The sequence below is a fragment of the Neopelma chrysocephalum genome, unplaced genomic scaffold (genome assembly GCF_003984885.1).
Source record: "Neopelma chrysocephalum unplaced genomic scaffold, ASM398488v2 Primary Assembly neopelma1_94, whole genome shotgun sequence".
Taxonomy (NCBI): domain Eukaryota; kingdom Metazoa; phylum Chordata; class Aves; order Passeriformes; family Pipridae; genus Neopelma; species Neopelma chrysocephalum.
This window is the reverse complement of record NW_020897756.1, coordinates 702,027-715,682: the sequence shown is the minus strand read 5'-3', so window position 1 is coordinate 715,682 and position 13,656 is coordinate 702,027. Positions and strand designations below refer to the sequence as shown.

Genomic DNA, 13,656 nt, shown 5'->3' with positions numbered 1-13,656 from the left:
GAAGTCAGGCACTTCGAGATAAACATGACTAATTAAGGCCATTTTATGCCCAAGCACATGTACACTTAATCACATGAATTATATATTTTTTTCATGTGTTATCTCATCCCCACTTCATCTGCTAATGGGCTCCTTAATCTGTATTGTAGGCAGAGTAGCTATTTTACATCTTTGTGAACTCTGCTTATTTTGAAGCTCTTCAGACCCTTATTGCAGCCATTTTCTCTGAAAGAACTTTAGGAAGGAGAAGAACAGAACCTGTCCTGTATTCTTTTCAGGGTTTGGGGACACAGAGATTAAGGGACTTGCCTATGGCTGGAGAAGGAGTTTGTCAGTCACAAATGAAACCCAGCTCCCTGGAGTCCATGCTCATCACAAGACCATTCTCTCCTGTGAATCAAACCCCATCATTAGTCTGCTCTGCTGTGATCTGGCTGTGCCAAGCAAGAAATGTAAATATTTTGTAGCAGTAGGTATTAATTTGTAGCATTAATAAAGTATGAGCCACTGAAAACTGAATTGGCTCTTTCTTACATTTTGCCCCATATGCCAAAATATTTTGATCTTTGGATGTAACCACCAAACAAGCTGCAAATTCCCTGCAGCTCAGATCATACCCTTCCTATTCACTTTAGGAGAGTCAGAGGGGAAATGTGTAACCTGCAGAGGTTTTCAGCCTGGGCCCAGCAATGGTTCAGTCTGTACAAATTGTCTGGGGTTAATTTTCACACCTTTTTCTAAAATTCTTGGGGTTTCAGCACAGGGAAAGACCTTTCCCATTAATTTGTGCAGCCACACAGGTGGTGAGTTACCAATGTCTTTTTTCTGTCTCTCGACTCAGCATCTCCACTGTAAATAACACGTTATCCACTCCCAGGTCAACCTTGGTTCTACCTGGACCGATGACAAGTCTGGGGCTCGTAGGAAGAGAATCCCTTCCCATCAGAAGATCCAGGCCCCTGTGAGGGAAAGGCTGCTGCGCCTCCACCCTGGGCTGCATTTCAAAGGCATCACTGACACAAGGGAACAAAGCACAATATTATTTTTTTGATCTTTTTTTCTAAGCCGACAGTGAATAGAGAAGGCTGCGGAGCTCAAACCACTGACTTTGATGAACAGCGTCTCAGCAAAGGGCCAAAACTATCTTCAACTCCAGGCTTAAGCTCCCATTAGGCAAAGAAAATTCAGCCCAAATTATGCTTATGTAGCACCTCTCATGCAAACATCCCAGGATGCTCCAGGATCAAACTCAAACACGATCAATCATGGAGATGTGAGCAGAATCCTCCAAGGAAAACAGAGAGCAGGGGGGGCTCGGCAGGAATGAGCTCACGGCTGCCATGAGCACCTGGCTCCCCAGGGGAAGGGCTGGGGGCTGTGAGGGCCCCTGGGCAGGCAGGGATGGGTGAGCAGGTGCCAGAGGGCTGCAGGAATTGCTGTGAGGCAAGAGGACAAGCTGGGAAAAAAGCAGGTCTCCCAGATCCAAATGGGCTGTTAGTAGAGGGGTAGGTCATTCTCACTGAGTGTGTGGACACAGGCTGGTGGCTCTGCCAGTCCTGATGGGCTGGATGCCTGGATGGGCACCCACCATCTCCTTCTGCTGCCCCTGGAGCACACCTTCCCTCTGGTGTTGATTGGGCTGTGAGAACCCACCTTAGCCCAAACTGGAATTAGAGAATCACAGAATATTCTGAGTTGGAAAGGACCCACAAGGATCATCGAGTCCAACTCTTAAGTGAATGGCCAGTACAGGGATAGAAGAACCATTGTGTGTGTTTTGTAACAAAATTTGTGCAGCTTTTCTCTCCATGCATCCTTTGTTGGTCGCAACACAGAGCAGTGGACCCAGAAATCTCAGCCTCCAATGAATCTATCCCTGCAGATTTTAGAGGATTTCTCAAAGAGAAGTGATTTGTTGGAGGTCTTGGTTCAAAATAAATAAGGAAAAAAACCCCAAACCTGAAAACAATTTTTAAAATCAATTAATCTGAAAGATTTCAGCTTGAATCAGGCTGTGGTTTGGTGAGGTTAAAGAAAAAGACACAGTGAAAGGGAAGGGCAGCCACATCTGCCATACCTGACAAAATAATTTGGTTTAGCATGGTTTATATCTGTCACAGCTTGACCAAGTGTCTGTGAGAGGTCTTTAGGAACCTTCTGCAATCCCTTTAAAGCAAACCTGATTCCCTGCTTATGATTAAAACCTTTTTCTGCAGTTTTAGAAGGCCTAAATTCTGCTTCTCTGGTTCTTTACAGAGGAATGTCAGTTGGTTCCTCAGAAGGACTGTCGGCCTTGGCTGGTGCTCATGGCAGCAAATACACAGCCTGAATGTAGAGATTTACTCTAAATCTGCAGAACACCTGGACCCAGCTGGGCTTTGCTCGCTGCACTCGTGAGAATCAGTGATTTACATAGATAATCCTCAGACATTTCAAGCTGGGCTGGGGACAGACGCATTTCCAGCCCGTGCCATCAACTCCCATTCATCTGGAGCAGGTGCCAAGCTTACGAAATCCCCCCGCGTGTGGCAGACACCACAGCACGCTTCATTAGCAGCCAGCCGAGCAGCTCTTACCTCCAGCGCCGGCACTGCAAACAGTCTGGGGATCACGGGCCCAAACCTGGGAAGCACAGGAGAGGCAAGGTTTCAAAGGCAGAGGGGATTTAGGCAGACAATGAGGGACTCTGTGAAACCTGCTCCCAGCCCCTCTCATCCTCGCTCGTCTGAGTGGACGCAGCTGCCTGTCGTTTCTAATTCGGGGTGCGATGCCGGGGCTGGGAGCGCTGGACGTGGCCGTGGCAGCCTTATTAAAAACAACATCTAATAAATTGCCAAATGCCATTTACCCTGGATAACCTCCTTAGTTGAAACACCCCGTATCTGCTGGGGCTGCTTTGATGTGTGGTTCTGCCCTCTCAGCCCAGATGTTGTCATGGATTCGCTGACGGTGACGGCGAAACAGCTTTGAAATGTGCTCTGGCAAGAAATACTTTCCCATCCCGTCTCAGATAGGGCCTGCTTTTTTTCCCCCCGCTCTCACATTTTTCTTACTAAGGCCATTGGGATGAATAAAGTCTCTTTGTTCATTGAGCCATTTCTCTGCTTGCTGATGCTTTTTTTGTATTTTAAAAACTAAGCTGAAATGACAGCGGCAGCTGTTCAATAGATGAAATAGGTCTCAAATACCACAGTGACGGCCAGTGCTTGGACACCACTTTCAGCCACAAACATGGACAGTGAAAAGGCGTGGGAGCCTTAACAGCTCCAGAAATACTTTCTCCCTCTCTCTTAAGTCCCAGGAGAAATTAAAACAATTCTACTGAGCAAGAAAATTCTCAGATTTCCTCTTAAGTATCATGGTTAGACCCTCTCTTTCAGAGGTGCTGGTACCCTGCTTAGAAGTAATGGATGCTCTTTTATAGGGCAAGAGAAAACAACTTCAAATTGCACCAGGACAGGTTTAGACTGGAAATTAGGGAAACTTTCTTCACAGAAGGGGCTATAAAGCATTGCAATAGGCTGCCCAGGGCAGTGGTGGGATCACAGTTCCTGGAAGGGTTTGAAAGCCATGTGGATGTGGTGCTTGGGGTCATGGTTTAGTGGAGGGCTTGGCAGTGCTGGGTTAACAGTTAGATCTGACAATCTTAAAGTTCTTTTCCAACCTAAATGATTCTGTAGTTCCTTATCTCAGTCCACAACTTCCTCCTGAGGGGAAGTTGGGGGGCACACACTAATCTCTTCCCTTGGACAACCAGCGACAGGAGCCATGGGAATGGCCTGCAGTTCTTTCAGTTGCTAACACTCCATGGTAACTCCGGGATCCTGTTCAAAACTTCTTGGATGTTTAATGCCACTTCGCTCAGGAGCAGAATCTGCTTTTCAAGCCGGTGGCTAAACTTTGTATTTTAGTTGTTTTTAAGACATTCATTATTAAAATATTGCAATCCCGTTAGAAACGAGCCCTTGGCGAGCTTTTGCCATTTTGTAAATAAATAGATGCTTAGACTTTGGCACCTGAACGGGAGTTCAGTTACTCTGAACTGAATATATAAGTCTACATGTATAAAAAAAATATATAAATATATATAAAAATATTAAAATATATAAATTTATAAATATAAAGATAAATATAAAACTAAAAATAACTAGAAATATAAGTATAAATATAAATATCTATAAATTTATAAATATATAAAAATATTAAAAATATAAATATAATATAAAGATAAATATAAACATAGAAATAACTGTAAATATAAATAACTGTAAATATAAATATAAATATAAATATAAATATAAATATAAATATAAATATAAATATAAATATAAATATAAATATATGTATGTATTCTTTGGAGCATCTCGTCTTGATGCTCTGCTCCGGCAACACCGCGCCGTCTGGAAGCGGACGCAGAAGCGCGTGTGCGTTCTCTCTTTTAACAGGCGAGCGAAGGAAAACACGCGTTCCTGAGCGCGGCTTCGTTCCCGCGGCGCGGGAGCGGGGACACTTCTCCCGCGGCATCCCCGCGGATCCGCTCCCGCGGGGTCCCTGCAGAGGGCGCGGGGCGGTCCGGGCCGGGCAGTGCCGGCGGGTACCGGGCGGGGGCGCCCGCGGGGCGGCACCGGGGGGCGGCACCAAGGGCGGTACCGGGGGCGGCACCGGAGGAGGTACCGGGGGAGGTACCGGGGCGGTACCGGGGGCGGTATCGGCGGAGCCGTGGCCCGGGCGGACCCGCCATGGAGCGGCTGGAGCGCTGCGGGCGGTGGCTGCGGGCCGCGCTGGCCGGGGGCCGGGTGCGCCGCCGCCTCCCCGCCGCGCTCCTCGCCATCGCCCTGCTGGGCTCCGCGCTCAAGGACAGCGACCTGGTGCCCGACACGCCGCTGCGGAACAAGCGCAACCCGCTCAACGTGTGAGGAGGGGCCCGGGGGGAGCCCGCGGTGGGACCTGGGGAGGGTCCGGGAAGGACACGGGGCTCGGCGCGACCCGCGGTGGGTCGGGGCTGTGAGGGGGGTTAGTACTTTAAATGGGTGTTTCTGTGCTTTAAATGGGTGTTTCTGTGCCTTAAATGGGTGTTTCTGTGCTTTAAATGTGTGTCTCTGTGCTTCAAATGGGTGTTTCTGTGCTTCGAATGTGTGTTTCTGTGCTTTAAATGTGCGCCTCCGTGCTTCTAATGGATGTCTCTGTGCTTCCAATGGATGTCTCTATGCTTCGAATGGATGTCTCTGGGCTTTAAATGGGTGATTCTGGGCTTTAAATGGATGTTTGCGTGCTTCAGACTGGTGTTTCTGTGCTTCAGATGGATGCGTCTGTGCTTTAAATGCGTGTCTCTGTGCTTCGAATGGGTGTTTCTGTGCTTCAGATGGATGTTTCTGGGCTTTAAAAGTGTGTTTCTGGGCTTTAAATGGGCGTTTCTGTGGTTCAAATGGATGTTCCCGTGAGATCTCAGCGCCCCAGACCTGCAGGACTGGGAGGTTTGAAGACGTCGGGGGGGTTTCTCGCTCGGTTTTTATTGGAAAGGGTGGGGGGAGGAAGGATTTTTCTTTTTCTTTCTGTAACTCCCAGGTAATTCCTCGTGTTTGAGTGAACTGATCTGTAAAATAATTTTCTGGGCTGCAGAAAGTAAGTCTTTTAGAATAATAGAATCACAGAATGTGCTGAGTTGGAAGGCACCCACAAGGATCATCGAGTCCAACTCCTGGCCTTGCACAGACACTCCAACAATCCCACCATGTGCCTGAGAGCGTTGTCCAAGCACTCCTGGAGCTCTGGCAGCCTTGGGGCCGTGCCCACTGCCCTGGGGAGCCTGTTCAGTGCCCCACCACCCCCTTTAACATCTTTCCTAGAAGCAGAGTGACAGCCATCCTCTTTTAGCACTTGGGCAACGACTTAACTGGCTTAGTCATTCTGCAAAACTGCGTTTGAACGTTTTGGAAGGGCAGGAGGAAGTGATGAGCTGGGCCAGAGCACGTGTGCTGTACCTGCTGTACCAGGTCAGAAAGTGAAGCTAAAATTGCTGTTCTCCCCCGTGACTTGGGGATTTTTGTACTTTATTGATTCAGATTTGTTGTTTGGTGACATGTAGGAGAGGAGCTGCTTTTAGTGTGATTGAAAGAGCATTGACAGGAAGAGTTAGAGAAAATTGATCTTACAGTAAAAGCATTCCACAGTTCAGTTCTCCCTCTTAAACAGAGGAAGGTGATCTGCACTGACAGTTCCTGAAGGAAGTTTTTATCTCTACAAATTACTTACCTGCCGGTTTGTCAGCAGTAAAGTTGAAAGTAAAGCCTATTTTGCTTTTAAATAAAATGGGGGTTTTATTTTCAATTACTATTCCATGGTAGCAGCTGTAGTTGCCGCACAGATGTCACTTCTCCTGTAAAATTAAAGAATGAAGGAGGAACTCCTCAAAATCCTGGGCAAGGCCCTGGCAGTTTTGTTAGGGTCTTAAGGAAGATACAGAGCTCTAGTCCTGCTTGGTTTTGTCTTTGATGCTGAGGTGAGGATTAAATGATGACTGTGTGTGTCTGGCCATAGCTCAGCCACAGAGCTGTCTCTGTTTTCAAACCAGGTGCTGGGTGATGAGGGGGCTGCACAGTTCCTGTTTCCCACCAGGCGATAGGAAGCAAAATCCAGTGGAAGGTGCTGATGGGAGAAAGAAAATCCTGGACTGTGGCCTCCTTAACTCATTAGTAAATTCACTTGCAAATGCTCCACTTTAAGATTTGAAAAGAGGACCAGTTACACAATGCTGTCTCCAGCTAAACAGTGGAGCACATCATTGGTTGCTTTTCAAGATTTTATGGGCATCACAGAAAAATTTTCAAGGCAGAGAGTGAATTTAAGAGATGGAAGGATTTGTGTAAGCCAAAGGAAAGCTCTCAGCAGCTGAGAGGATGGCAGAGGAACATTGTGCTGCTTCATTTATTTATAAGGACATGAGGGAGGAAAAGCTTCATGGGCTGATTAGGGAGGGGAAAGAGCCAGCCCTTCTGACTGTCTCAGTGTTAAGAGGTTGAGGTTCTGAAGGGCTTTGGAAGCAAAGATAATTGAGATGGAGGAAGGGTCAGAGGAGGGGTTACTATGGTCAGGGTGGCAAGCTAAAAATACATCCTTTGCAGCTGCATTTTGAGTAGGGCAGAGTTGAGCAGGTTTGTAGGGTCGAAGTGATTGCAAAACTGAACTGCAAGTCTGCTGCAACGAACGAGGGCTCTGGGGCCAGGGGAACGCTGCCTGGGGGACGAGGACCTGGCTGGGAAAGTGTTCAGGTGTTGGGCCTCGGGGAAGCACTGGGGAGAGAGTTGAGATTTTAGCCACACTGTACTTCGGGCGGATGGCACAAGTGTCTCGTTTAGATGGTTCTTAACGCTGATCTCGAAGACTCGAAGCACCGCAGCTGCTGTGGAGCTTCGCTCGCGCTCGTCTCACACGTGCTCGTTTCTCTTTCACCTTTTGTCTCTGGCAGGTACTTCGTGAAGGTGGCCTGGGCTTGGACCCTGTGGCTGCTGCTGCCCTTTATCGCGCTCACCACGTACCAGCTGGCCCGGACCAAGCTGCTGTACGGGCGCCCGCAGAGCGCGCTGCTGGTGCTGCGGCGGCTGAGCGCGCTGGCCGTGGGCACGGCCGTGTGGTTCTGCTGCACCCAGCTCTTCATCTACATCGAGAACCTCACCGGGGAGTGCTCCATCCCTGCCAAGCCCGGGGAGAACACCCCCCGGCTCTACGCCACCAAGCGGGAATGCCACCAGGACAGCGGGGTCTGGAACGGCTTCGACATCTCGGGGCACTGCTTCCTGCTCTCCTACTGCGCCCTGATGATCCTGGAGGAGGTGGCCGTGCTGGAGGGCTTGTCCATGGACCACAACTCGAGGCTGCGCGTGGTGGTCAATGTGCTGTTCGTCTCCCTGTGTCTCCTCACCGTGATCTGGGTGTTCATGTTCCTCTGCACTGCCCTGTATTTCCATGACTTCAGTCAGAAGCTTCTCGGTGTGCTAATAGGTCTGTCGGGCTGGTATGGGACGTACAGGTTTTGGTATTTGAAACCCTTTTCTCCTGGACTACCTCTACCAAATGTACCTTTGAGTTCAAAGAAATACAGCTATAGCAGATAAAGTGTTTTTTTTTAAAATAGTTTGGATTTTGCTTTCAGTACTGGAGTAGTTGAATGTAGGAATGGTTACTGTATTTCCACTGTAAGGAGCAAGGTGATGGGTTGGAGGAAACCAAATCTGTACTGGCCAGTGGCTGGCAGGTGGTAATGAGCTTCTTCCTTGGGAGAAAAAAAACCTGGTACTGGAAGATGTCTGCTTTTGTTTAGGAGCTGATGACTGGCATTGTCAGCAAAGAAATCAGAAGTTGAATCTGTTTCTCTTACTAATAAATGAAGGAGCAGACCCAAGGCCAACAGAGACCTTTGCTCTTTAAGAGCTTGACTGATCACAATTAATTCTCCCTCTTTCTTTTTGATTCACGTCAAAATATTGTGGATGATCCAAACCTCATACTTTTTTTTAATAATGTTCCTCTTTATATTGCCTTATGGGAAAGCTCTAATGATGACATTGCAAAAATATCAATTGTTAAAGCAGTCCTGTTGTGAAACTGGAACACCTTGTGTTTTCAAGTGTTAAAAACACTAACTTGCCACAAATGCCTCATAGCTGTCTGCACCTCCTGCAACAGAGAGTAAATCTGAGATGTAATGTCTTAAGCAGACTGTGATTTAAATTCATGCCTGCCTCTGAAAAGGAAATTCTTGAAAAAACAAGCCTTAACTTTCTCCTTAGGTGAAGTAGAGACAATATTTTGTGATTTTATTCTTGAGAGGAAAAAAAACAAACTCCTTCCTGAAGTTTTGCTAAAAAGTCTAGTTATGAGGATTGGGGTTTTAATTTTTTAAAAATCTAGAGAGTTGCACACTTTGCTACAGCAATTGCTTTGGTTTTTTGTTCTTTCTTCTAGAAGAACAATGAAATTCTGGTGTTCTGAACAAGCTAGCTTAGCCTGCTATTTCCCAAATAGCCTGCTTGGTAATGAGTGAAATGCATTGTTTATCCTGGGAGCTGCAAAGCAGAGTGTGCTTGAAGCAATATTTGTTCTTGCTTATCCAGCAATATCAATAAGCTACTTAATTTTGGTTGCACATAAAGCTGTGGCCACTTTTGATGTGGCTGGAAACCCACTACTGAATAAAACACTATTACTAGATAATGAATAGGGGTGAGATGGGTTGATTCAACATATCAATTAGATGTTTAGCATAGTTTTTATCTTGAAAAGCTTTTTTATTATATGACAAAGGCTTATTCACGATGCAGTTGCACAAAATGTGTTTGACAGTGATGAGCAAGACAGCCAGGAAGGTCTGTGGGCAAGGTCTGTCACCTGCACTGACCCCAGAGCGGGCTTGGGGTGGCTCCAGGGTGACTGTTTGCTCAATACAGGGTGTGAGGCACTGTTGGTTAATCTTGGCACATTTTGCCATCTCCATGTGTCTCTTCCAGCAAGAGAGTGGAAGCATTTGCAGTTAATGCAGCAGTGTTGGTTCCACGCTAGGTTCTGCCTCGGAGCAGAGCTGAATTCACTGGAATTCCCGCTGAGTTCGGTGGCAAGTGGGAGTTGTTGTGTGTCCTTAGGAAGAACAAATCACCTCTTGGAAAGAAGCTGTCCAGGGGGTTGTGTATTTTCTGTCAAGTTCCTCTTGGTTTTTGTATTAAATTGCCTTTTAAGCTGACTCTTTGAAAATTGCACTGATTAACTCATATTGGGTTTAACTAAATTTGTTTGAACAATGCTAATTTATTTGCAGACATTCTTTTGATGTAATGTAAGCCTGCTCCCAGTAGAGTTAAGATAGACCTCAAGCCACTCTCACCATGAAAAAGGATTATATACCCAGAAGGTTTTCTGATTAATTTCATTAAGTTTCTATTTTAGGTTATCTTTATGTAACTTTGCTGTAGAGACAAGCCCTTGGAACAGGAAATGCTGTTTGCTTAAACCAACTGACTTGCTGAAATGATGTTCATTTTCACAAACGTTTTGTGCAATCACTGTGGATGTTTCTGTCCACTTTAACCAGTGTCATACAGATTGTTTGTTATTTTTTTTAATGGAAATAACGTGGGATGCGGTTATTCTCAAAACTTTTATTTAAACAATGAAAGAAAAACATTTGAAAACTTTATCAGTGTTTGTGTCTTTGAGAATCCACTTCTGATATCTGTAAAGATGCTGCAGTTGCTCTTCATTTCCCTGGATGATCCAGCCTGCCTGTGTGTTTGTGAGTGCTGAGACAAACTGATCCAACTGACATTGATAATTCTGCAGTATTTGAATGGGTTAACAGAGCACAGGCTCTCAGGAGTGCAGGGTATAAAACGAAACAAAACAGAACAAAACCATGGCTGACTAAAGCAGGTTTCCCAATGTGGGCCTGTTACACCAGGCAGCTCATTTCGTGGACATGCTCAGTGGTTTATTGTAGCAAAGTGAAAGCCTAACCCAGTGAAATATCTGGGAAAATTCCCGTGGGCTGTGAGAATGCTGATGAGTTTGGAAATCTTGGTGTCTCTCTCAGTACCCAGAGACCGTGTGCCAGCTCTTGTCTTAGAGGGTTCCCTTGAGCTCCAGACCTTTCTTTGTGCCTTTTGACTCTATTCCAGAGTGGGAATCTGCTTCCTTGCACTTCAGCTGGAAACTAAAGGTTGCAAATTTCTTGCTCACATGTTTCCCATCACGTTTGTCCGACTTCCTTTCCTCTCCCAAATGCACTTTTATCATTAAAATAAAGATGCAGCCTCTACAACAGGTTTGTAGCCACAGAGAAGCAGTGCTGGGAGCAGCTGGATTTGGTGTCCTGTGCCAAAGGACACAAATCAGCTGTCAACAGGTACTACTGACTTGTTTTATGTTCTAAGTTGTTTTATTTTTTTTGCTTTTCTGCATTAAAGTATCCCTCTTATTCCCACAGAGCTGTATTTGTGTGTCTGTAGAATTCCTTAGGGAATTTTTGTCTCCCAAGATCTTTCTAGCATATTATTTATTTCAACATCTGTCTGCTAATTTTTCACTGCCTGTGTCTGGCCTATTTTTGGGCTCTGTTTCACAGTTCTTTCACAGAAGCAGCATTTGGCCTGGCTGATGTGGCCAAGGCAAGTCTTGATGCCTTAAAATTTTTCCTCTGCTGGGAACAGCAAGGAGAGGAGCCTTGGTTGGAACACAGTGGGATGAGTAACTGGCTCAGGATTCATTTCACTCTTCACTTACCTGGGACTCTTTCAAGTGTTTGCATCACTGGAGGCAAGACCAGCAAACAGGAAAGTTGAGGTCTTTCGTAAGAGCCACGTGAGCAGTTCAGGCTTTAAACACACCTGAGCCCAGGGTTTGATTCTTCCTCAAAGTCTTTGTTCAGAGCAAACTTGGTCCCTGAACGCTCCTTCAGCTGGTGCTAAATGATATTCCCCGTTTGCCAATTTATTTGTGTGTGCTGAGACTTAGGTTGTGGGTGGCTGCAAAAAGGAAAAAGAATCCTGTTTTCTGTTTTGGTGTGTGGAAACTCCTGAGAGTGAGAAACACCCAGTCATGCCCTGAGGTGCACTTTAATGGGAAGAACTGTAACGGCTGCTGGGATAGATTAAATATTTGGAAAATCAGCCTTTAGTTGTGAGCACAAGTCCATGGTCACTTCTCTCAGTGAAACAGTATCTGATTTTTCCGCTGTAGCTTAAAGTAAATCCCTGCAGCTTCTCTGCAATCGGCCTTTTCCAGCTCTTTGATCAGCCTGTGTTTATCTCCGTTTGCTCAGAAACCTTTTTCCTGGGATTATTTCTTTTCATAGCTTCATCTCTCCTCCTGGAGCACAGATTAGTAATAAATGCTCTTCACCTCTGCTTGATGTGTGCTCTCTCTCTGTATTTTGCCTTCCCTTCTTTTAAGTACTTTGACAAAGCTCAAGATGAAAGCAATTAATAGAAGCGAAAAAAGGCTGTTGTGACTCTGAACTCGTGTTTAGCTGTGGTTAAACAGAGCTGGTCTGTCACTCTAATGGTGTTTACCTGGAAAATAGCACATGCTTCATTTATTGAAGCAGAACTACACCTGATGTGCTTGAGCTTGGGGAAGGAAAGAGGTGGCAGTACAGCTCATACATTAGTAGAGTTACTGTTGTCATTGGGGAGTAATCACTGCTCCTCAGTAAAGGGTGATTTCACCCTCGTGTTTAGCAGGAAGTTATTAATTTGAATATGGGAAGAGTACCTTAGTGCTTAAATGAGTTGTGGAATGAGAGCATAAAGGTTACAAGCTGGAAGAGCAGAAATGCAAGTGACTGTCAGGGCTGAGTGCAGGCCATGAAATTTCAGCCAATTATGTAATTGTAATATTTAGTCTGAAAGATTATTTATTTTTAAACTGCCTCCTGCCCATTACAAAACACAGGCAATGCCACGTGCATCAGAAGAAGCTGAGCAACTTCTCCATAAAGCTTTGGGACTATAACATGGCACAGAAATTAAGAGGTAGGTGAAGAGCTTTACCAGCCCTTCAGGAGGGTTGGATATCACGTTAAAGCATCACTCAGAAAATCACCCTTTTCCAGACAAGGTGTCCAACAGCAGAAGATCTGCAGCTGTACTGAGGATCTCCCCAGTGTTGAAGGCTGAAGACAGGAAAGTGTGGAACAAGAATAAATACAGCTGATGATTATGTTTTTCTCACACATCTCCAAAGTCTTTTCCCGTGTCCAGCCTGGGTTCGGTTTTTTTGCGGCTTTGGCTCGTGTGTTCCCTCAGCCGTGTCATTTAACGCCTTTAATCCGTGGGAAGCACGGTCGGTGCCAGAGCAATAACGAGGCACATCCTCAAGGTAAATGTCAGCTCTTCAAAAGTGCCTTCCCCCGTCCTGCGCTGCCTGCAGAGCCCTCCCCGTCCCGTGGGGACTGTGCCGGGAGGTGACAAGTGGTGTGACTGTATCTGTGACGTCCTGACTCACCACTGAGGAGAATTCAGCTCAGTGGTGGAGAAAGCCCTGCAAAAGGTTTTTAAGTATATATGGGTTTTTTTCTATTGATCGTCCTGATTTGGAAGTTAAGAGAAAAAATTACGCCAGTGGGGTTTTTTGTTGTTGTTTATTTTGTTTCCTGGGGATTTCTGTTTGTTTGTTTTCAGGCTTTTTTGTTTGTTTTTTTTTCCTGTGGCCAAGCATCCTCTCTGTTTGCTGTTGTGTAGTGGTTGGTTCCAAGGGCATGGAATGGAAAGAAATTGCTTTCGGTAATCGAAAATAGAGTGTTCAGGAGGGGGGTGGTGGAGTGACACGACCTTGTGATGTAAAGAGCATGTGCAAAACAGCACTTAACTATGCAGGATACTTGGTTCTGTGTCAAGAACTGCCTGCAGCATTACACAGCACCCTCAAACCTGGTTACACTCTGTTCTGATTGCAAAGTAGCTTTATTTGGATAACTCTCCTGGAGCTAAAAAGGATTTAGGTCGCTGGAGAGATGAGGTGCTGGTAGGAAAGGGCTGAGGCAGGAGGCAATGAAAGTAGGGGGGTGGATGGTGTTATTTTTAAAGAAATGTTTTCTAAGCCATTGATCTGTGCTGTTTGATAAGAGGGTTTTAGCAAGATCCCATCTCCTTCGTTTCATTAGCAATTCAT

At 45.8% G+C, this 13,656-nt stretch overlaps 1 protein-coding gene across 1 annotated transcript; it reads left to right on the top strand.

Moving 5' to 3' along the window:
- The first annotated feature begins 4,737 nt into the window (after positions 1 to 4,737).
- FITM2 (fat storage inducing transmembrane protein 2) lies at positions 4,738 to 11,891 on the top strand. Its single transcript, XM_027693912.1, has 2 exons — positions 4,738 to 4,912; positions 7,466 to 11,891. The coding sequence occupies exons 1-2, from the start codon at positions 4,740 to 4,742 to the stop codon at positions 8,109 to 8,111; spliced, it is 819 nt and encodes a 272-aa protein (XP_027549713.1). The 5' UTR covers positions 4,738 to 4,739; the 3' UTR covers positions 8,112 to 11,891.
- The last annotated feature ends 1,765 nt before the right edge of the window (positions 11,892 to 13,656 follow it).

What these genes read in the sequence shown, in the direction of transcription:
- FITM2 (XM_027693912.1), top strand. Translation starts at nt 4,740, where the DNA reads ATGGAGCGGCTGGAGCGCTGCGGGCGGTGGCTGCGGGCCGCGCTGGCC. An exon ending in AAGCGCAACCCGCTCAACGT is followed by an intron (nt 4,913 to 7,465) that starts GTGAGGAGGGGC and finishes TGTCTCTGGCAG; the next exon opens with GTACTTCGTGAAGGTGGCCT.